The sequence below is a fragment of the Bos grunniens genome, chromosome 3, assembly GCF_055505025.1.
Source record: "Bos grunniens cultivar Pamir isolate PY7600 chromosome 3, Bosgru_T2T1.0, whole genome shotgun sequence".
In the NCBI taxonomy this organism is placed as follows: Eukaryota; Metazoa; Chordata; class Mammalia; order Artiodactyla; family Bovidae; genus Bos; species Bos grunniens.
This window is the reverse complement of record NC_141167.1, coordinates 5,457,006-5,479,235: the sequence shown is the minus strand read 5'-3', so window position 1 is coordinate 5,479,235 and position 22,230 is coordinate 5,457,006. Positions and strand designations below refer to the sequence as shown.

Below are 22,230 nucleotides of genomic sequence, written 5' to 3'. Positions count from 1 at the left end.
GTGTCTCAGGGTCCCCGCCCCCTCAAGGCTGCAGTCAGTGTTGGCTGGGGCCGCAGCCTCACTGGAAGGCTCGCCTGGGGGAGAATGCCCTGAGTTCACACACGTGACTGTGGACAGGACTCTGTTCTTCTCAGGCTGGAAGGAGGCCCTAGGCTCCTTGCTGGCTGTTGCCAGGAACCTCTGTCAGTTCCTTCCAAGTGGGCCCCTCTGCTGGGCAGCACCTGACCACTCTCAGAGTCAGAGGGAGAAAGCACGTGAGGGATCGAGAGGCAAGCAGGACGGCAGGGTCGCCATTGCTTTTGCCACACTCTTTCCTTTAGAACTGAAGCTCCAGGTCTACATCACATGCAAGGAGGGGAGGGCATCACCAGGGGAAGAGGCGGGGTCCGCAGAAGCCATCCGCCTACCACGGGGATCTGTCGTTGTTCAGTCGCTCAGTCGTGTACAACTCTGCGACCCCATGGACTTCGGCACACCGGGCTTCCCTGTCCTTCAACTCTTAGCCTTTTTACTTTTCTAAAATGAAGCCAGAAAAGCACATGAATCTATATCAGAATATTTCTATGCTTAAAAATATCCCAGGACATCGCCCGCCACAGAAGAGACCATCAGGACAGACACCCTGCACTCACCTGCATTCGATGAACCAATGACGGATCTGATCCTGAAGGTTCTCCTTGATGTCGGGACCTTCTGTGAGTTTCAGGTCATCCTTGATTGTGACCAAGGCATCTCTGTATTCCTCTTCATGCTTTATCTGCACCTTATTCCTCAGGTGGCACAGCCTGTCAGCCTGGATCATTGCGGCACTGACTTCATTAAACAAAGGAGGTGGATTCTGAAAATACAGGCCCAAAGCTTTGAGATCATGAAGGTTATAGTGCTGGTGAAAAATATTAGAGACTAGTGAAACATATCAATATCTTCAATAGTGTCTTACCCAAGGCCCTTAAGAAGTACAAACAGAACGAAAGAATCAGAACTTGCAGGAGAACTTGAAGGAGTGACTGGCCACCGTGGGGAGGAAGGATCAGATCACTTCATACATTTTCGAGAAACTAGCTGGGGGTGGGGGTAGGTAGCTAAAAAAATGCATATTTGGTAAATCGTTCAAAAATTATTCAAATTACAGAAAGTAAAGCTTTTCTAAATCTTCTTGGTTAGGGGGAGAGAAAAGAATATAGAGTAAGAAAGCAAGAACCAATGAAAGGAGTGGGTGTTCTGATTTCAAGGAAAAAACGCTGCCAGGATTTCCCTGGTGGTCCAGAGGATAAGAATCCACCTGCCACTGCAAGGGACGTGGGTTCAGTCCCTGGTCCGGGAAGATTCCACATGCTGCAGAATGTCTAAGCTCATGTGCCACAACTACTGAAGCCCTCACACCCCAGAGCCCGTGCTCCACACAACAGAAGCCATCACACCGACCGGCCTGCGCGCCACAGCTAGAAAGTAGCCCCTGCTCGCAACTAGAGAAAAGCAACACAGACCCACAGCACAGCCAGAAGTAAACACATAAAATTATGAAAGGATAAATCATGTTAACAACACAAGCTACCAATACTGCAAACGCATTGATTCGTAATATTTTGTGCTGGATTTTGTTGTCTTCTTTGCTCTTGATGTTAGTAGGTCTGTCTTGTCTGTGTGATGAAATGCCATATAATGCTGTGCTTCTGTGCGGATCTTCCCATGTTCATTCAGGTTAGCAGCATGAAGTCGGCTACGGGAATATTTACACCATAAGTCAGTTCAGTTCAGTTCAGTCACTCAGTCGTGTGCGACTCTGCGATCCCGTGAATCACAGCACACCAGGCCTCCCTGTCCATCACCAACTCCCGGAGTTCACTCAGACTCATGTCCATCGAGTCGGTGATGCCATCCAGCCATCTCATCCTCTGTCGTCCCCTTCTCCTCCTGCCCCCAACCCCTCCCAGCATCACAGTCTTTTCCAATGAGTCAACTCTTCGCATGAGGTGGCCAAAGTATTGGAGTTTCAGCTTTAGCATCATTCCTTCCAAAGAAATCCCAGGGCTGATCTCCTTCAGAATGGACTGGTTGGATCTCCTTGCAGTCCAAGGGACTCTCAAGAGTCTTCTCCAACACCACAGTTCGAAAGCATCAATTCTTCAGTGCTCAGCTTTCTTTATAGTCCAACTCTCACATCTATACATGACCACAGGAAAAACCATAGCCTTGAGTAGATGGACCTTTGTTGGCAAAGTAATGTTGTTGCTTTTCAATATGCTATCTAGGTTGGTCATAACTTTCCTTCCAAGGAGTAAGCGTCTTTTAATTTCATGGGGGCAATCAGCATCTGCAGTGATTTTGGAGCCCAAAAAAAGGTCTAGAAATGAGCAAGTACGACAGATGAAGGCTTGATTTACTGCTTTGATTTGACTGTGCAGACTTCCAAAGTGGTAGAGAAAATACAAGTGCAGATGCACATAAACGTGTGTCACGTCTGTGTCACACTGTGAATAGCACAAAAAATGGAGGTAATATTCTTCCAGCATTCAAAAACCATCATCTGATTCAGCAAAGGAGTCCCTGACTTAAAAAAGTTGGATGAGCGACGTTCTGGCATAGATTTTGCAGTTTCACTTTCACTTTCCTCATTAACACAAAGAAAAGTATCAGGCAACATTCATACTGAAATGACACTCATTTGTCAACTAAAACCACAGGCTGACAACAGATACATGGGTTTAGTAAAAATCGAGGAAGGTGCTCTGAGAGAATCCACAGCTATGTTGAATATGCAAGGAAGAGAAGTACATATTTCACTATTATTTGTAAAACTGCATGTACATATCTTATATCAATGACATGGTAATAAACATAGGTCTGAATACATATGCATGTGTTTCTTTCCAGAGAGTCATGGTTAAGCAATGTGCGGGAGATGTGGGTTCAATTCCTGGGTCAGGAAGATCTCCTGGAGGAGGAAATGCAACCCACTCCAGTCTTCTCTCCTGGAAAATTCCATGGACAGAGGAGCCTGGTGGGGCCTGGGCACATCCAAGATCAGAACTCAGTTGTCGGTGATGCCTTGGTCATCTGCATACCCCTCCACTGCCCACCTTCCGTGGGCCTTCCTTCCCAAACAGGCTATTTGGGATGGGATAGTTACAGAGCCCTCGGAATCTAGGGCAAAGCCTCTTGTTGTTGTTTAGTTGCTAAGTCCTGTCCTACTCTATTGTGACCCCATGGACTGCAGCCCGCCTGGCTCCTCTGCCCATGGGATTATCCTGGCCAGAATACTGGAGTGGGTTGCCATTTCCTTCTCCAAAGGCTGACCTCAGTTCAGTTCAGTCGCTCAGTCGTGTCCGACTCTTTGCGACTCCATGAATCACAGCACGCCAGGCCTCCCTGTCCATCACCAACTCCCGGAGTTCACTCAGACTCACGTCCATCCAGTCAGTGATGCCATCCAGCCATCTCATCCTCTGTCGTCCCTTTCTCCTCCTGCCCCCAATCCCTCCCAGCATCCGAGTCTTTTCCAATGAGTCAACCCTTCGCATGAGGTGGCCAAAGTACTGGAGTTTCAGCTTGAGCATCATTCCTTCCAGAGAAATCCCAGGGCTGATCTCCTTCAGAATGGACTGGTTGGATCTCCTTGCAGTCCAAGGGACACTCAGGAGTCTTCTCCAACACCACAGTTCAAAAGCATCAATTCTTTGGTGCTCAGCTTTTTTCACAGTCCAACTCTCACATCCATACATGACCACTGTAAAAACCATAGCCTTGACTAGATGGACCTTTGTTGGCAAAGTAATGTCTCTGCCTTTCAATATGCTATCTAGGTTGGTCATAACTTTTCTTCCAAGGAGTAAGCGTCTTTTAATTACATGGCTGCAGTCACCATCTGCAGTGATCTTGGAGTCCAGAAAAATAAAGTCAGCCACTGTTTCCACTGTTTCCCCATCTATTTCCCATCAAGTGATGGGACCAGATGCCATGATCTTCGTTTTTGATGAGTTGAGTTTTAAACCAACTTTTTCACTCTCCTCTTTCACCTTCATCAAGAGGCTTTTTAGTTCCTCTTCATTTTCTGCCATAAGGGTGGTACCATCTGCATATCTGAGGTTATTGATATTTCTCCCGGCAATCTTGATTCCAGCTTGTGCTTCTTCCAGCCCAGCGTTTCTCATGATGTACTCTGCACAGAAGTTAAAATAAGCAGGGTGACAATATACAGCCTTGACGTACTCCCTTTCCTATTTGGAAACAGTCTGTTAACTAACCTCAAAAGGTTTTTTTGTCAAATCAGAAGCATAAACAAATCTTCCTCTTCCTGGAGAACTGAACAAGATAAGCCAAGGGTCTGAAGTGGAAAGCGAACGTGGACCGGGTAGAGTGAGGAGAGGGGTGGGTATGGGGAGAAAGAACTGGCACGTCTGATAATGTCCCACACAGACCAGCGGTTCTCAACCTGGTTTGTGCCTCAGTACCTTTGTCAGTCTGGGGAAGTCCACGGATTTCCTCTCAAAATAACGTTTTCAAATGCAGGCTTCCCTGGTGGCTCAGTTGGTAGAGAATCTGGCTGCAGTGCAGTAGACCTAGGTCCGACCTCTGAGTGGGGAGGATCCCCTAGAGAAGGAAATGGCGACCCACCAGTATTCCTGCCTGGGAAATCCCATGGACAGAGGAGCCTGGCGGGCTACAGCCAGGGGTCACAAAGAGTCGGACACGACTCAGCAGCTAAACCATCACCAAAGATAAAATGCACAGATTTATATGGGAAACCAATTACACTGACACATAGCTGTACCTGGTAATGATTAGGCTGGGATTTTGGGTGATGGAGAGAAAGGCCACGGAGATAAAGTGCCATTTTCATCACATCATATCAAGGGCACACACTATCAACAAGACTTAGGGCTGATGATGCTTCCCTGGGTCACTTGACTTAGACTTCACACTGCCCTCTTTGTCATTAAGTGCACCCCCAGTTAAGAAGTGAAAAGTGAAGTTCCTCTCCTTGAGGATACAGCTTCTAAAATTATTTGGGATCATGCAGCAGACATGATTTGTCTCTTTGCTCACACTGTTAATTTGTTTGATCTGTATGGCCTCATGGATATTCATTTTACACTTTGGGTTAGAATCCAGTGCTGCTTTATTATTTTCTGTTCAAATTGTCCCAGTTTTGGTCACTGGGAGCTCTTTCAGTTGGCTCCTGCGTCACTTTGAAAAACTTCCATCATTATATGCATGTGTTTCTGTGGTTTTTAAAAACATGTTCATTTTACATATACCTAATTTTTAAAATGTCAGTAATTGTCTCCCCAAGTGTATCATACCCTCAAATCCAAAACAATGGGGAAAGATTAGTTGCTTCAATAAATGGTGTTGGGAAACGGGATATACACATGAAGGAAAATGAAACTGAGCCCTGTATATACACTATATATATACACACTGAAACTGAGCCCTGTATATATACTGTATATCTCATACTATATACAAACATCAACTCAAAATGGATTAAAGACTTAAACATCAAACAAGAATCCAGAAAACAACTCAAGAAATAAATAAGAGGCTTCTTGACAGTTGTCTTAGCAATAATTTTTGGGGTATGACACCAAAAACTCGGGCAACAAAAGCAAAACTAGACAAGTCGAACTATACCAAACTAAAAAGTTTCTGCACAGCAAGGAAACAAGAAACAAAATGAAAAGGCACCCTACAGAAAGGGAGCAAATATTTACACACCACATATCTGATAAGGAGTGTGGAAAGGCCGGAGCCAAGATGGCGGCGGAGTAGGACGGGGAGAACACTTTCTCCCCCACAAATTCATCAAAAGAGCATTTAAACGTCGAGTAAATTCCACAAAACAACTTCTGAATGCCGGCAGAGGACATCAGGCACCCAGAAAAGCAATCCAACTCTTCGAAAGGAGGTAGGAAAAAATATAAAGGACAAAAAAAGAGACAAAAGAGGGAGGGACGGAGTTCCGTCCCGGGAAGGGAGTCTTAAAAAGAGAGAAGTTTCCAAACACCAGGAAACCTTCTCACTGCTGAATCTGTGCCGAGCTTTGGAAGCACAGAGGGCAACATAACAGGAAGTAAAAATAAATAAACAATTAAAACTCAAAGATTGCGAGTCCTACGGTAACTCCCCCAGCGGAGAAGCAGCGCAGACCCCTGCACGCGCCATTAGCAAGCGGGGGCTGGGCAGGGAGGCGCAGCGCGGGCTGCATCGCTCAGAGTAAGAATCTGGCCTGAATACCCTGAGCACTATCTAAGCGAAATAATTTGGGCTAGCAAACCAGACTGCGGGATATCTACCACGCGAAAAGCCAGCCCCAACGTAAGACACCGCCAGGCCCGCGCACGGAACAAAGAATTGAACAGAGATAGCCGGCTGCAGACCTTCCCCCTCCGGTGACAGGCAGCCAGAGCCGGAAGGGGGCAATCGCAGCCCCAGAGAGACATTATCTATAAAACTGTAAGCAGGCTTCTTTGCTAACTAAAACTTCTTGGGGGTCTGGACGGTTAACATCTGCCTGAGAAGGTGCGCCGGTTTTACAACCAGATAACCGAGTGGCGGGGAGGCGATAAGTCGCAGCATTGGCGCTCGCCAAACACCTCATCACTTGAGCTGCTCGGACCTGGGAAGAGCACAAAACTCAGGCCCAACTGAGTCTGCGCCTCTGAGGACTACCCGAGTGCCTGAACCTGAGCGGCTTGGACCTGGGAGGTACATGCCACCCAGGGCCAGCCTCGGATTGTTCCTGGCGGAACAACCTAGAGCCCAAGCAGTGTGGGCAGGGAGGCTACACGTGCCGTGAGCGGGGGCAGACCCAGTGTGGCTGAGGCACTGCGAGCGCACGCCAGTGTTATTTGTTTGCAGCATCCCTCCCTCCCTCCCCACAGCGCGACTGAACAAAGAGAAGAAATACAACTCCACCCATCAGAACACCGACACAAGCTTCCCTAACCAGGAAACCTTGACAAGCCACCTGTACAAACCCACACACAGCGAGGAAAAGCCACAATAAAGAGAACTCCACAAACTGCCAGAATACAGAAAGGACACCCCAAACTCAGCAATTTAAACAAGATGAAGAGACAAGAGGAATAGCCAGCAGATAAAGGAACAGGATAAATGCCCACCAAACCAAACAAAAGAGGAAGAGATAGGGAATCTACCTGATAAAGAATTCCAAATAATGATAGTGAAATTGATCCAAAATCTTGAAATTAAAATGGAATCACAGATAAATAGCTTGGAGACAAGGATTGAGAAGATGCAAGAAAGGTTTAACAAGGACCTAGAAGAAATAAAAAAGAGTCAATATATAATGAATAATGCAATAAATGAAATTAAAAACACTCTGGAGGCAACAAATAGTAGAATAACAGAGGCAGAAGATAGGATTAGTGAATTAGAAGATAGAATGGTAGAAATAAATGAATCAGAGAGAATAAAAGAAAAACGAATTAAAAGAAATGAGGACAATCTCAGAGACCTCCAGGACAATATTAAACACTACAACATTCGAATCATAGGGGTTCCAGAAGAAGAAGACAAAAAGAAAGACCATGAGAAAATACTTGAGGAGATAATAGTTGAAAACTTCCCTAAACTGGGGAAGGAAATAATCACCCAAGTCCAAGAAACCCAGAGAATCCCAAACAGGATAAACCCAAGGCGAAACACCCCAAGACACATATTAATCAAATTAACAAAGATCAAACACAAAGAATAAATATTAAAAGCAGCAAGGGAAAAACAACAAATAACACACAAGGGAATTCCCATAAGGATAACAGCTGATCTTTCAACAGAAACTCTTCAAGCCAGGAGGGAATGGCAAGACATACTTAAAATGATGAAAGAAAATAACCTACAGCCCAGATTATTGTACCCAGCAAGGATTTCATTCAAGTATGAAGGAGAAATCAAAAGCTTCTCAGACAAGCAAAAGCTGAGAGAATTCTGCACCACCAAACCAGCTCTCCAACAAATACTAAAGGATATTCTCTAGACAGGAAACACAAAAATGGTGTATAAATTCGAACCCCAAACAATAAAGTAAATGGCAACGGGATCATACTTATCAGTAATTACCTTAAACGTAAATGGGTTGAATGCCCCAACCAAAAGACAAAGACTGGCTGAATGGATACAAAAACAAGACCCCTACATATGTTGTCTACAGGAGACCCACCTCAAAACAGGGGACACATACAGACTGAAAGTGAAGGGCTGGAAAAAGATTTTCCATGCAAATAGGGACCAAAAGAAAGCAGGAGTAGCAATACTCATATCAGATAAAATAGACTTTAAAACAAAGGCTGTGAAAAGAGACAAAGAAGGTCACTACATAATGATCAAAGGATCAATCCAAGAAGAAGATATAACAATTATAAATATATATGCACCCAACACGGGAGCACCGCAGTATGTAAGACAAATGCTAACAAGTATGAAAGGAGAAATTAACAATAACACAATAATAGTGGGAGACTTTAATACCCCACTCACACCTATGGATAGATCGACTAAACAGAAAATTAACAAGGAAACACAAACTTTAAACGATACAATAGACCAGTTAGACCTAATTGATATCTATAGGACATTTCATCCCAAAACAATGAATTACACCTTTTTCTCAAGCGCACATGGAACCTTCTCCAGGATAGATCACATCCTGGGCCATAAAGCTAGCCTTGGTAAATTCAAAAAAATAGAAATCATTCCAAGCATCTTTTCTGACCACAATGCAGTAAGATTAGATCTCAATTACAGGAGAAAAACTATTAAAAATTCCAACATATGGAGGCTGAACAACACGCTGCTGAATAACCAACAAATCACAGAAGAAATCAAAAAAGAAATCAAAATTTGCATAGAAACGAATGAAAATGAAAACACAACAACCCAAAACCTGTGGGACACAGTAAAAGCAGTCCTAAGGGGAAAGTTCATAGCAATACAGGCACACCTCAAGAAACAAGAAAAAAGTCAAATAAATAACCTAACTCTACACCTAAAGCAACTAGAAAAGGAAGAAATGAAGAACCCCAGGGTTAGTAGAAGGAAAGAAATCTTAAAAATTAGAGCAGAAATAAATGCAAAAGAAACAAAAGAGACCATAGCAAAAATCAACAAAGCCAAAAGCTGGTTCTTTGAAAGGATAAATAAAATTGACAAACCATTAGCCAGACTCATCAAGAAACAAAGGGAGAAAAATCAAATCAATAAAATTAGAAACGAAAATGGAGAGATCACAACAGACAACACAGAAATACAAAGGATCATAAGAGACTATTATCAAAAATTATATGCCAATAAAATGGACAACGAGGAAGAAATGGACAAATTCTTAGAAAAGTACAACTTTCCAAAACTCGACCAGGAAGAAATAGAAAACCTTAACAGACCCATCACAAGCACGGAAATTGAAACTGTAATCAAAAATCTTCCAGCAAACAAAAGCCCAGGTCCAGACGGCTTCACAGCTGAATTCTACCAAAAATTTAGAGAAGAGCTAACACCTATCCTGCTCAAACTCTTCCAGAAAATTGCAGAGGAAGGTAAACTTCCAAACTCATTCTATGAGGCCACCATCACCCTAATACCAAAACCTGACAAAGATCCCACAAAAAAAGAAAACTACAGGCCAATATCACTGATGAACATAGATGCAAAAATCCTAAACAAAATTCTAGCAATCAGAATCCAACAACACATTAAAAAGATCATACACCATGACCAAGTGGGCTTTATCCCAGGGATGCAAGGATTCTTCAATATCCGCAAATCAATGTAATACACCACATTAACAAATTGAAAAACAAAAACCATATGATTATCTCAATAGATGCAGAGAAAGCCTTTGACAAAATTCAACATCCATTTATGATAAAAACTCTCCAGAAAGCAGGAATAGAAGGAACATACCTCAACATAATAAAAGCTATATATGACAAACCCACAGCAAACATTATCCTCAATGGTGAAAAATTGAAAGCATTTCCTCTAAAGTCAGGAACAAGACAAGGGTGCCCACTTTCACCATTACTATTCAACATAGTTTTGGAAGTTTTGGCCACAGCAATCAGAGCAGAAAAAGAAATAAAAGGAATCCAAATTAGAAAAGAAGAAGTAAAACTCTCACTATTTGCAGATGACATGATCCTCTACATAGAAAACCCTAAAGACTCCACCAGAAAATTACTAGAACTAATCAATGATTATAGTAAAGTTGCAGGATATAAAATCAACACACAGAAATCCCTTGCATTCCTATACACTAATAATGAGAAAACAGAAAGAGAAATTAAGGAAACAATTCCATTCACCATTGCAACGACAAGAATAAAATACTTAGGAATATATCTACCTAAAGAAACTAAAGACCTATATATAGAAAACTATAAAACACTGGTGAAAGAAATCAAAGAGGACACTAATAGATGGAGAAATAGACCATGTTCATGGATTGGAAGAATCAATATAGTGAAAATGAGTACACTACCCAAAGCAATTTATAGATCCAACGCAATCCCTAAAAAAAAAAAAAAAGGAGTGTGGAAAAAATATAAGGAACATATGCAACTTAAAAATAGCCTAAACAGGCAAATGGACTAAGACAATTTTTGCCAAACAAGACATGCAAATGGCCAACAGGTATACGAACATGTGTCAACATCACTGATCGTCCGGAAAATGCAAACTGAAACCACAATGAGGCAGCACCTCACATCTGTCAAACGGCTCCTATCAAGCAGAGAAGAGACGAGAAACTGGAACCTTCGTGCACTGTCGATGGGAATGTAAATTGGTGCAGCCACTCTGGAGGGTCCTCAAAAAACTAAAAACAGAACTACTATATGATCCGGCAGTACTACTTCTGTGTATATATTCCTATGGATGTGAGAGTTGGAGTATAAAGAAAGCTGAGCACTGAAGAATTGATGCTTTTGAACTGTGGTGTTGGAGAAGACTCTTGAGAGTCCCTTGGACTGCAAGGACATCCAACCAGTCCATCCTAAAGGAGATCAGCCCTGGGTGTTCATTGGAAGGACTGATGCTGAAGCTGAAACTCCAATACTTTCGCCACCTGGTGCGAAGAGCTGACTCATTTGAAAAGACCCTGATGCTGGGAAAGATTGAAGGCGGGAGGAGAAGGGGACCATAGAGGATGAGATGGTTGGATGGCATCACCGACTCAATGGACATGGGTTTGGATGGACTCCGGGAGGTGGTGATGGACAGGGAGGCCTGGCGTGCTGCAGTCCATGGGGTCGCAAAGAGTCGGACATGACTGAGTGACTGAACTGAACTGAATTCAAAGGAAATGACCTAAAGAGATATCTACACCCCCTGTTCACTGCAGCATTATTCACAATAGCCAAGATATGGATACAACTGAAAGCCAGGGCCCATTTTAGATCTGAAACTCCCTAGCCTTTTGTTATAAGTTTTGTTTGTTTGTTTTTTGTTACTGTTTCTTTACAATTTCCTTCCTCTGTTTGCTTCTTTTTTTCCAAGGAACTCCTGCAATTTTCTTTACATATATCCCTCACCCATCACTTTGTCATTTGGCTACTTTTTAGGAGATTTTCTTTTTTTTCAACTTTATTTTTTGAAATTCTACTATTATATTTTACCTCTTCAACAGCACTGTCCTGTTTTTTGGTTTTCCCTTGCTGGAGGGCATGGTGCTTTAATCCCTGGATTCAATAATCTATTTTTGTTTCTCTAAGGTTATTACTTTCAGAATTTTGTTTTTCATTTTTATTCTCTTCCTCTTACTCCTTCCAATTTCTTTTCTGTTGCATCTCTGTCTCTAAGTGACTGGCAACTCTTTGATGCTCACCCTTGCTTAGGAGGAGGCTCCCAGACCTGTTTGGATGCTGTGTAGGGTAGCTGCTGACTGCTGGATTGACATCTTTGACAATCCTCAAAGATGATGCTGTCAAGCTGTTTTGTTGGAGGTATCTGAATATGGGCTTCCCTGATAGCTCTGATGGTAAAGAATCTGCCTGCAACGTGGGAGACCAGAGTTCAATCCCTGGGTCTGGAAGACCCCCTGGAGAAGGGAATGACAACCCGCTCCAGTATTCTTCCCTTAAGAATCCCATGGAGAGAGGAGCCTGGGGGTATCTGAATATTTGTTGAGGTATCTGAATATCAGTATCCAAATGTGTTTCTTTTGAGCTGGTCAGTTTCTGCAGATAGAACTCCTCCCACCTGGTCCGGATGCAGTAGAAGCATGGCTGCCCAAGCCCAGCAGAGGGAGGGAGCTGTGGGTCTCACTGCCATGAACACAGAAGTTCTCCTAATCCTCCCTCTCAGAACAGGATCTCAGTTCACTCCTCATTGGGCAGAAAGAACAAGAAAACACATGTGCTTACCCTACCAAGTTAACCCAAACTCACTGATACATTTGAGTTAGATCTGATAGACAGAGTGCCTGAAGAACTATGAATGGAGGTTCGTAACACTGTACAGGAGGCAGTGATCAAAACCATCCCCAAGAAAAAGAAATGCAAAAAGGCAAAATGGTTGTCTGAGGAGGCTTTACAAATAGCTGAAAAAAAGAAGAGACACAAAAGGCGAAGGAGAAAAGGAAAGATATACCCATCCGAATGCAGAGTTCCAAAGAACAGCAAGGAGGGATATGAAAGCCTTCCTAAGTGAACAATCCAAAGAAATACAGGAAAACAATATATTGGGAAAGACTGGAGCTCTCTTTGAGAAAATTAGAGATACCAAGGGAAGATATCATGCAAAGATGGGCACAATAAAGGACAGAAACGGTATGAACCTAACAGAAGCAGTAGATATTAAGAAGAGATGCCAAGAGTATACAGAAGAACTGTACAAAAAAGATCTTCATGACCAGGATAACAAGGATGGTGTGATCACTCACCTAGAGCCAGACATCCTGGAATGTGAAGTCAAGTGGGCCTTAGGAAGCATCACTACGAACAAAGCTAGTGGAGGTGATGGAATTCCAGTTGAACTCTTTCAAATCCTCAAAGATGATGCTGTCAAAGTGCTGCACTCAATATGCCAGCAAATTTGGAAAACTCAGCAGTGGCCACGGGACGGGAAAAGGTCAGTTTTCATTCCAATCACATAGAAAGGCAATGCCAAAGAATGCTCAAACTATCGCACAACTGTACTCATCTCACAAGCTAGTAAAATAATGCTCAAAATTCTCCAAGCCAGGCTTCAACAGTAAGTGGACCAAGACCTTCCAAATGTACAAGCTGGATTTAGAAAAGGCAGAGGAATCCAAGATCAAATTGCCAACATCTCTTGGATCATGGAAAAAGCAAGAGAATACCAGAAAAGCATCTACTTTTGCTTCACTAACTATGCTAAAGCCTTTAACTGTGTGGATCACAACAAACTGGAAAATCACAACACACTGGAAGAGATGGAAAATACCAGACCACCTTACATGCTTCCTGAGAAACCTGTATGCAGGTCAAGAAGCAACAGTTAGAACTGGGCAGGGAGCAACAGACTGTATCAAAATTGGGAAAAGAGTACGTCAAGGTTGTATATTGTCACCTTGCTTATTTAACTTCTATGCAGAGTACATCATGCAAAATGCCGGGCTGGATGAAGCACAAGCTGGAATAAAGATTGCTGTAGAAGTATCAATAACCTCAGACACAGAGATTATACCACCTTTATGGCAGAGAGAGGAGGAACTAAAGACCCTCTTGATGAAGGTCAAAGAGAAGAGTGAAAAAGTTGGCTTAAAACTCAAATTCAAAAAAGGAAGATCATAGCATCTGGTCCTAACACTTAATGGCAAATAGATGGGGAAACAATGGAAACAGTGACAGACTTTATTCTCTTAGGCTCCAAAATCACTGGGGATGGTGACCGCAGCCATCAAATTAAAAGACACTTGCTCCTTGGAAGAAAAGCTATGACAAACCCAAAAGTAGAGAAATTACTTTGACAATAAAAGTCCTTTTAGTCAAAGCTATGGTTTTTCGAGTAGTCATGTACAGATGTGAGAGCTGGACCATAAAGAAAACTGAGTACTGAAGAATTGATGCTTTTAAATTGTGGTGTTTGAGAAAACTCTTGAGAGTTCCTTGGACTGCAAGGAGCTCAAACCAGTCAGTCACGAACTTCCCTGGTGATTCCTAAAAGAAATCAACCCTGAATATTCATTGGAAGAACTGATGCTGAAGTTTAAGCTCCAATACTTTAGCCACCTGATTCAAAGAGCTGACTCACTGAAAAGACCCTGACGCTGGGAAAGACTGAAGGCAGAAGAAGGGGACAACAGAGGATGAGATGGTTGGATGGCATCGATGACTCAATAGACATGAGTTTGAGCAAGCTCCGGGAGATGGTGAAGAACAGGGAGGCCAGGTGTGCTGCAGTCCATGGGGTCGCAAAGAGTCGGACATGACTAAGCAACTGGACAACAACACTGATAATTCTCTTATGTTCCTTTGTTTTAAACTTTTCAGCATCAGTTTGCTTGAAGTTTCTCCCTTTCAACAGCATATAACTGGGTATTAAAATTTAATCTGAGAATTACAGAAAAGAGGAACTTAATTATTAATTTAGATAAGTAAAATATTTGGAGCTAATTCTGCCATCTTATACTTTTTAACACAATTTCTTATTTTCCCTTTCCTGTCTTTTGATGGCTCAGATAGTAAAGAATTTGCCTGCAGGAGACCCAGGTTCAATCCCTCAGTCAGGAAGACACCATGCAGAAGGGAATGGCAACCTACTCCAGTATTCTTGCCTGGAGAATTCCATGGACAGAGGAGCCTGGTGGGCTACAGTCCATGGGGTCTCAAAGAGTCAGACATGACTAAGTCACTAACAAACATCTTTTGTTGGGTTTATGCAGTTAGCTTTGTTCATTCTTGCCATGTAGTGGTTAATAAATTGTACATCTTATTTTTAATCTTCTGCCAGTTATTCTGAAGTTTTTTTAAACAGAATAATTATCACCTGTATTTCTATCTATGTCTAGAATTCACTAGTATCTCTACTATTTCTTTAAGGAAGTCTAGGAGCTCTGCATGTGTTCACTTTTATTCCCCCAAACTTCTATTCTATAATCACAGATTGTGATTAGCTTTAAAAATTAGTAACTACTTAGATTTAACCACTGTTTTGGTTTCTTTATTTACTCTTCATTGTCTTATTCAGTTTTCATTTTGTCGAAGCATGTCCTTGAGTGCAACTTTCAGGATGGATATAATCAGCCATAAATATTCTAAGTACTTGCATTTCTAAAATGTCTTTATTTGGTCCCTCCCCCTCCAATGGCAACCTTGGAGAAGACTTCTAACAGGCAGAGCTGCCAGGAACTAGCTTGTTGGGACTTCAATGACTGCTGCTTTGTAGACAAGCTTTTCTGCTCTTAGGATGCTTTACAGACTTTTGAAAGTTCATCACAATGCATCCAGGTGAGTGCATTTCTTCATGCATCACATCCTGCATTTGGTGGGTCAATTCAATGTAAAGAATTACTTCTTGGGACTTCCCTGATGATCCAGTGGCTAAAGACTGTGCTTCCAACGCACTGGTTGGATCTCTGGTCAGGGAACTAAGATGTTGCACGCCATCTGGCGTGGCCAAAATGAGTAAGCAAAATGAAGAGATGTTTACTTAAAAAAAAGAATTATGTCTTCCCCTCTGTGTCCTTCTGTTATTTATCTCTGTTTCTTCTCCTGCAATAAATACTGCATAAATGGCAGGTCACCAGTTTGACCTGAACTTTTCTCTTGTATTTTCCATCTCCCGCTTATTTGCTTGCACTGCGCTACGAAAGATTTATCTTTCACAATTAATTTGGCTTTCAGTTACGTCCGCTTATTATTTGGAATTATTTAGAATATCAGGAGGGTTACTATTGTTTTGCTTCTTTGAGCATGCTTTTATCTTCCCAAAATTCTTTCTCATTTTATATTTGCTCCTTTCTTGTTTTTAGTAGCCACTCTGTTCAGGGTCACTGTCCTTATGGCAGAAAGTGAAGAAGAACTAAGGAGGCTCTTGATGAAAGTGAAAGAGGAGAGTGAAAAAGTTGGCTTAAAACTCAACATTCAGAAAACTAAGATCATGGCATAGTCCCATCATTTATGGCAAATACATGGGGAAACAGTGGAAACAGTGAGAGACTTTATTTTTGGGGCTCCAAAATCACTGCAGATGGTGACTTGCAGCCATGAAATTAAAAGACGCTTGCTCCTTGGAAGAAAAAGTTATGACCAACCTAGACAGCATATTAAAAAGCAGAGACATCACTTTGTCAACAAAGGTCCATCTAGTCAAGGCTATGGTTTTTCCAGTGGTCATGTATGGATGTGAGAGTTGGACTATAAAGAAAGCTGAGTGCTGAAGAATTGATGCTTTTGAAGTGTGGTGTTGGAGAAGACTCTTGAGAGTCAGTTGGACTGCAAGGAGATCCAATCAGTTCATCCCAAAGGAAATCAGTCCTGACTATTCATTGGAAGGACTGATGCTGAACCTGAAACTCCAGTACTTTGGCCACCTGATGCAAAAAACTGACTCATTGGAAAAGACCCTGATGCTGGGAAAGATTGAAGGTGGGAGGAGAAGGGGACAACAGAGGATGAGATGGTTGGATGGCATCACTGACATGATGGACATGAGTTTGAGTAAGCTCTGGGAGTTGGTGATGGACAGGGAAGCCTGGCATGCTGCAGTCCATGGGGTCGAAAAGAGTTGGACACAACTGAGCGACTCAACTGAACTGAACTTGTTCAGGGAAATTATTTCAGATGGAATACATCCTCAGATATACTAGTGAGTTCTTTTTTTCCACGTTCACATTTTTCCTCAAAATGGTGAAGAGCGTTAAAAAAAGTACAGACTCCTAGTTCCACCCTGGTGGTGAGGTAGAAGCAAATAAATATTGTAGTTTGGTAAAATCTTCAAGTGATTCTGATAATAATCAGGTTTGAGGAAAAACTAGTTGGCTCTAGAAAATGGGTTAGTCACTGAGAGCCCACAGGTCAAACCTGGCCCATTATTTCTGTGAATTAAGTTTTACTGGAATGCAGACATCCCCATTCATTTACACATTGTCTATGGCAGCTTCACACTACAATGGCCACCCTGAATAGCTGGGACAGACACTATACTGCCTACAGAGTCTACAGGAAGGATGAGAAAGAGAAAGAAGAGGAAGTGGAGGGGGAGGAGGAGACGAAAAGGGGGAGGGAAGAGGGGAAGGGGAGAAGTGAGGTGGGGAGGCGGAGGAAAGGGAACGGGCAGAGAAGGAGAGACGGAGGAGGGAGGACTAAGAGAGGAATCACAGAGGAAGACACAGGATGATTTCCTGAGTTTCTGCTGTGCACGCGCACTGGAGAGAAACAATGTTTTAGGCCTTACAGCAAGCCAGCCAGGCAGGTTATTCTTATCATATAAAGAAACGGGAGAAAACAACAGCAAACAAGGAAATGGAACTAGAGAGGCTAGTTAATGTTCCCCAATTCACACAGCAGGCAGATGGCAGAGGCAGCCACTGACCCCTAGCTTCTGTGATCCAAGGCCATGCTCGGGGGTTTGGGGACAGAATGCCTGGTTTGTGTCTTGGCAGGGCCACTTGCTGCTTCCGTGATAGCGAACAAGGCGCTGATTCTCCTAAGGATGGGACAGCATTAGGCTGTGAGGAGTGCATGGAGCCCAAAGCCAGCCAAGGAGCCTGGCACCTGGTCGTGCTTTATTGTTACACCAGGGGCACCAACATCTTAGCAGGTGAAACCCAAGGATGTTGGGGGCTACCAGGACAGGGAGGCCTGGCGTGCTGCAGTCCATGGGGTCACAAAGAGTCAGACACGACTGAGCGACTGAACTGAACTGAACTGCACCAGGTAAAGAAAGTCCCAGGGGTATGAGAAAGACATGAAAGTCCTTTCTAAATCTGTGAAACAAGTGTATGACAAAATTCAAAGCCTTATTTACAAAAGGCATCAGCAAAACTGTACATTTAAATCAATAACTTGGAAAAAAGACAGTCTTAAAAGACTCATTTTAGGTCATGTGCTCAGATGCTCGGTTGTGTCCAACTCTGCGACCCCATGGACTGTTGGCCGCCAGGCTCCTCTGTCCATGGAATTTTCCAGCCAAGAATACTGGAATGGGTTGCCACTTCCTCCTCCAGGGGATCTTCAATCCTGACTCAGGGATTGAACCCAAGTCTCTTAGGTCTCCTGCACTGGCAGGTGGATTCTTTACCACTAATGCCAATATATATATTTAAGATATATATAAAAGTAAATTCCAAGTGGATGAAATAATTAAATTTAGCAAGTATGCAGGTGCAAACACACACACACACTATTCCCAAGAAATATTTATAAGCCCCAGGAGGCATTTCTCTACTTGAATTCACAATTGAGATGCTGTTAGAATTCACTTAATTACATAAGGTCAGTTGAAAAAAAAAGAAAATCACACATATAATACTCAATAAAAATATGCATTAGAATGTCTAACAAAATGAGCCTATTGTCTAAAGTTTAGTATAATGAGAACATGAGAATGTACAACTTTTGACTAGGGAAAAAACCCTAAAACGACTTTAAAAGTGAATCTAGAATAAGAATTACAGAATCATTTTAAAAAACAATGTTAAAAACCCAGTGATCTGAATTTGCTTCAATATATAACTAAAGTCATGATTTTGTGTCAAAATAGAGAGACAGGAATTCCCCTTATCTAATCATTGAGAAAAATAACCAATTCTTATATTTTTCAGGTAATGTTTTACCTTCTTGGTGTCATGAAATACAAGTTTATAACTCACAGAGATTTTTATCTGATCTCTCCTAAAGTCCACTGTTTTTATTAAGAAGTTCAAATGCATCTCTGCTACAAAGGACCCAAACTTCTTTGTCTCTGATGAAAGTGTAAACTTGTTTTAAGGTCATGCGTCAATGTTATGATTCTTTACCAGTGACTCATATGACATTCCCCTCCCACCCCCAACATACTACATTGTTCTTACAGTAAATCACAGCAGATTTTTTCCATACAAGTCAACACATGCAAACTGTGTTTTAGCCGGGCCTTGCCGCCTTTGAATCCTTAAAAGTGAATTTATAAGGGACTTCTCTGGTGGTCTAGTGGTTATGAATCCACCGTCCAATGCAGGGGACACGGGTTTGATCCCTGGTCTGGGAAGGTCCGTCGTGCTGCGGGGTAACTGGGGTAACTTAGCCCCGCGTGCCACAGCTACTGGGCCTGAGAGAGGCGGCTACTGAGCCCGGGCACCCCAGAGCCCACGCTCTGCAACAGGAGCGCCACGGCAATGAGAAGCTGCAACCGGCAAACGGCCCGATCAACCATGAAGATCCAGTGCAGCCAAAAGTGAATAAATAAAAAAAAAAATTTACAGTGAATTAACGAGTAGGCGACTCTGACTGGTGTCCTCTCAACAGTTCTATACAAAGTGGTCGGCCAACTTTCTGACACATCCATGATCTATGACAAAACAGAAGTCTCCCTGCCCTCACCAGAGTTTTGTAATTGGCATGACACTCTGTCCCACACCTTCTTGCTGTACATCTCTTCACTGATGTTACATCCATCTTTAGAGACAGAAGTGAGGATCTGATTATCCCATTGAACAGATGGGGACGCTGAGGTCCATCAGCTAATGACCACCCACCCCCCCAGGCCGTCAATATGTTAATGAATAAGCTGGCAATAAGGTTTCTGGGTGTGTGTTTCCCCTATTACACCATGCTGGGCTGTTAATATGTGTGTATTCATGCGTGTTTCTTGAGATAGACTTTCTCTGACAAAAATACATTTGGGGTCATTTGTAGTTTCTTTCTCTAGTTGCTTTTGAATTTAAAGGTTATAATATATTTAGGTCCTATGTTAATGAGTAGCTTTTCCTTTGGGCTAAAACATCTTTTCTTCTTTAGCAACTTTGGTCATATGGAACTCAAATTTGTTAACTTGCCGTATAAACAGCAACTCATTTAAAAATAAATTATGAATATTAAAGGGAAATAGAGAACACGATAATATACTATATATGGAAATACATCAGCTGTAGAATAATGCATCTTAATGAAGGCTTCCCATGTGAATAAACCATTATATTTACAAGCTTTCCATGGTTAATGACCCAGAACTGGTTAACGAAACCTACGTTTATAGCAAGGTCCTCCGTCAGCAAAAATATACATATTAATAATTGATGGTGCCGTAAAAATAGGACATAAGATGATGCTTCCTGGGTTTGTGGAGAAATGGGACTCTATGGTCCATTAACTTAAAATGCTTATCTAATGTTTGATGGGCTTTGTCTTTAAAAATCCTTCTTCAAATTAGTAAGATAAAATGGACATTTGTCCAAATGACAATCTGGCCAATTCATCAGCCTCGCAAATAAGTGATTTAATACTGGCAACTTTCTTGAGCAGCTCATGGTCCTGGGGGTTTTGCTTCTCTTTCATGCTCTGCAGTCACGGGAGGCGAGGATGGAGAAGTGATGGGAAGGAAGAGGGTCCACTGTCCACTCCAGCAGATGCCCAGCGAGTCCGTGCAGAGATTAATTAGCTCCGGTTGCCTCCAGGACACAGCCTGAGAGGGCATCATTAGGGAGCACTCAGAGCCACGCCAGCAACCCATCGGCCACGCCACACGCTTCTGGCTCTAATTTGCTCATGGAATGCCTCATGCTGTGGAGTAAACTGCTCTTCAGTTGGTCTGTTTTAAGATCGTGTGTATGCGTGTATGTGCCTGTGTACGTGTGTTTCAGTTTACAAAAATAAGCCCTTTGTTTCAGCATTTCATTTCAGAGTAACACATCTATAATTATATGCCTGTGTTTATAGAAACACACTTACTCAGAAAGACGAACCCAGCAAGAAGAAGTGGAGTGAAGGCTGTGTGGAGAGTCAGAGCTGACGGCTTTGTTTTGCCCTCTGCTTATACTTTAGTTATGGTTAATCTTTATTTTTGTTGTTGTTTTTCAGTCGCTCAGTCATGTATGACTCTGCGACCCCATGGACTGTAGCACGCCAGGCTTCCCTGTCCTTCACTATCTTTCGGAATGTGCTCAAACTCACGTCCATCGAGTCAGTGATGCCATCCAACCATCTCATCCTCCGTCATCCCCTTCTCCTCCTGCCTTCAATATTTCCCAGCATCAGGGTCTTTTCCAATGAGTCGGCTCTTTGCATCAGGTGGCCAAAGTATTGGAGCTTCAGCTTCAGCATCAGTCCTTCCGATGAATATTCAGGATTGACCTCCTTTAGGACTGACTGGTTTGATCTCCATGCCACAATTTGAATGGGTGCAACACAATGAAAAATAAAGCAATTTCTACCCTGTTATATCTAATTTCTAAAATTTTTAGTAAAGTTTGATTGAGTAGCAGCTGGGCTAGAACAGCACAGTTGAGCCTATTAGCTGATGATTAGCGTAGTGGTGGGAGCTTAACTGGCTACTTTTGTATCCTATAGTCTTTAAAAATGTTTTAAAATAAATACTTCAACAGCACTTACAGTTTTTGAGATGCTATTTTGACTGGTTTGCAAATATTAATTTATTTCTAACAATAAATAAGCAGCCTAACATATGAATACCTTTACTACCTTCATTTTATATATGCAGAAACTGAGGTACAGAGAGGTCAAGGAACTTGTCCAGAGTCGCACAGCCAGCAAGTGGCAGACTGTGGTTTGACCTGAAGCGTCTACCTATAGAGTCTCTGCTCTTAACCCTCTATGCTCTGTTGTATCTCTTCACTGATGCATTTCTGGCTTAAAATATTTTGTGTGAAAATGGCTTTTTATGGGTACCATGGATCATACTTTGAAAACCTGCACGTTTGTAATTTTAATAGACATTGCTGAGCTGCCTGGTAAGAGACTGAGGGTTGAGTTCACGCCCCCCACCCCTAGCAGTAAACAACAGCCTTTTATCCCAAATCTTGCCCACACTGGGATATTAACCATTTTGATCATGGCTAACTTAAACAGACAAAAACGGCAATGGAATAAACATTTTGAATCATGAATGATGTATTTAAACCCACGACGATCAGCCATTTCAAAAACGAATAGGGGACACTTCATGTGTCAGACACTGTTTCAAACGCTTTATGGGCACTGGTTTCTTTAGCTCACGTCCAGGAGCTGGGTGCCAGCCCTATCTGCACTTTGCACGTGTGGAGACTTAGGCCCCGAGACGTCAAGTCACCTCCCCAGCTCACACGCGAGTAAG

At 42.5% G+C, this 22,230-nt stretch overlaps 1 protein-coding gene and 1 long non-coding RNA gene across 8 annotated transcripts in view; one reads left to right on the top strand and one right to left on the bottom strand.

Annotated features, from left to right (window-relative positions):
* Positions 1-22,230, bottom strand: part of DRC11 (dynein regulatory complex subunit 11) — a 187,615-nt gene that overhangs the window by 130,965 nt on the left and 34,420 nt on the right. For 5 of the 6 annotated variants that reach the window (XM_086376589.1, XM_086376598.1, XM_086376607.1 and 2 more), the window contains one exon: positions 633-838. In XM_086376589.1, coding sequence (XP_086232715.1) covers positions 633-838 — 206 coding nt within the window. Of the gene's footprint in view, positions 1-407; positions 517-632; positions 839-22,230 lie in introns of those variants that run through there. The other variant, XM_086376631.1, reaches the window with a different exon arrangement.
* LOC147374890 (uncharacterized) lies at positions 5,733-21,504 on the top strand. 2 transcript variants are annotated; one of them, XR_015154939.1, is made up of 3 exons: positions 5,733-5,908; positions 15,303-15,428; positions 20,466-21,504. It is a non-coding gene; the product is annotated as an uncharacterized LOC147374890 (long non-coding RNA). The 2 variants fall into 2 exon arrangements; XR_015154940.1 differs by lacking the exon at positions 20,466-21,504 and adding an exon at positions 15,953-16,913 and having other exon boundaries at positions 5,744-5,908.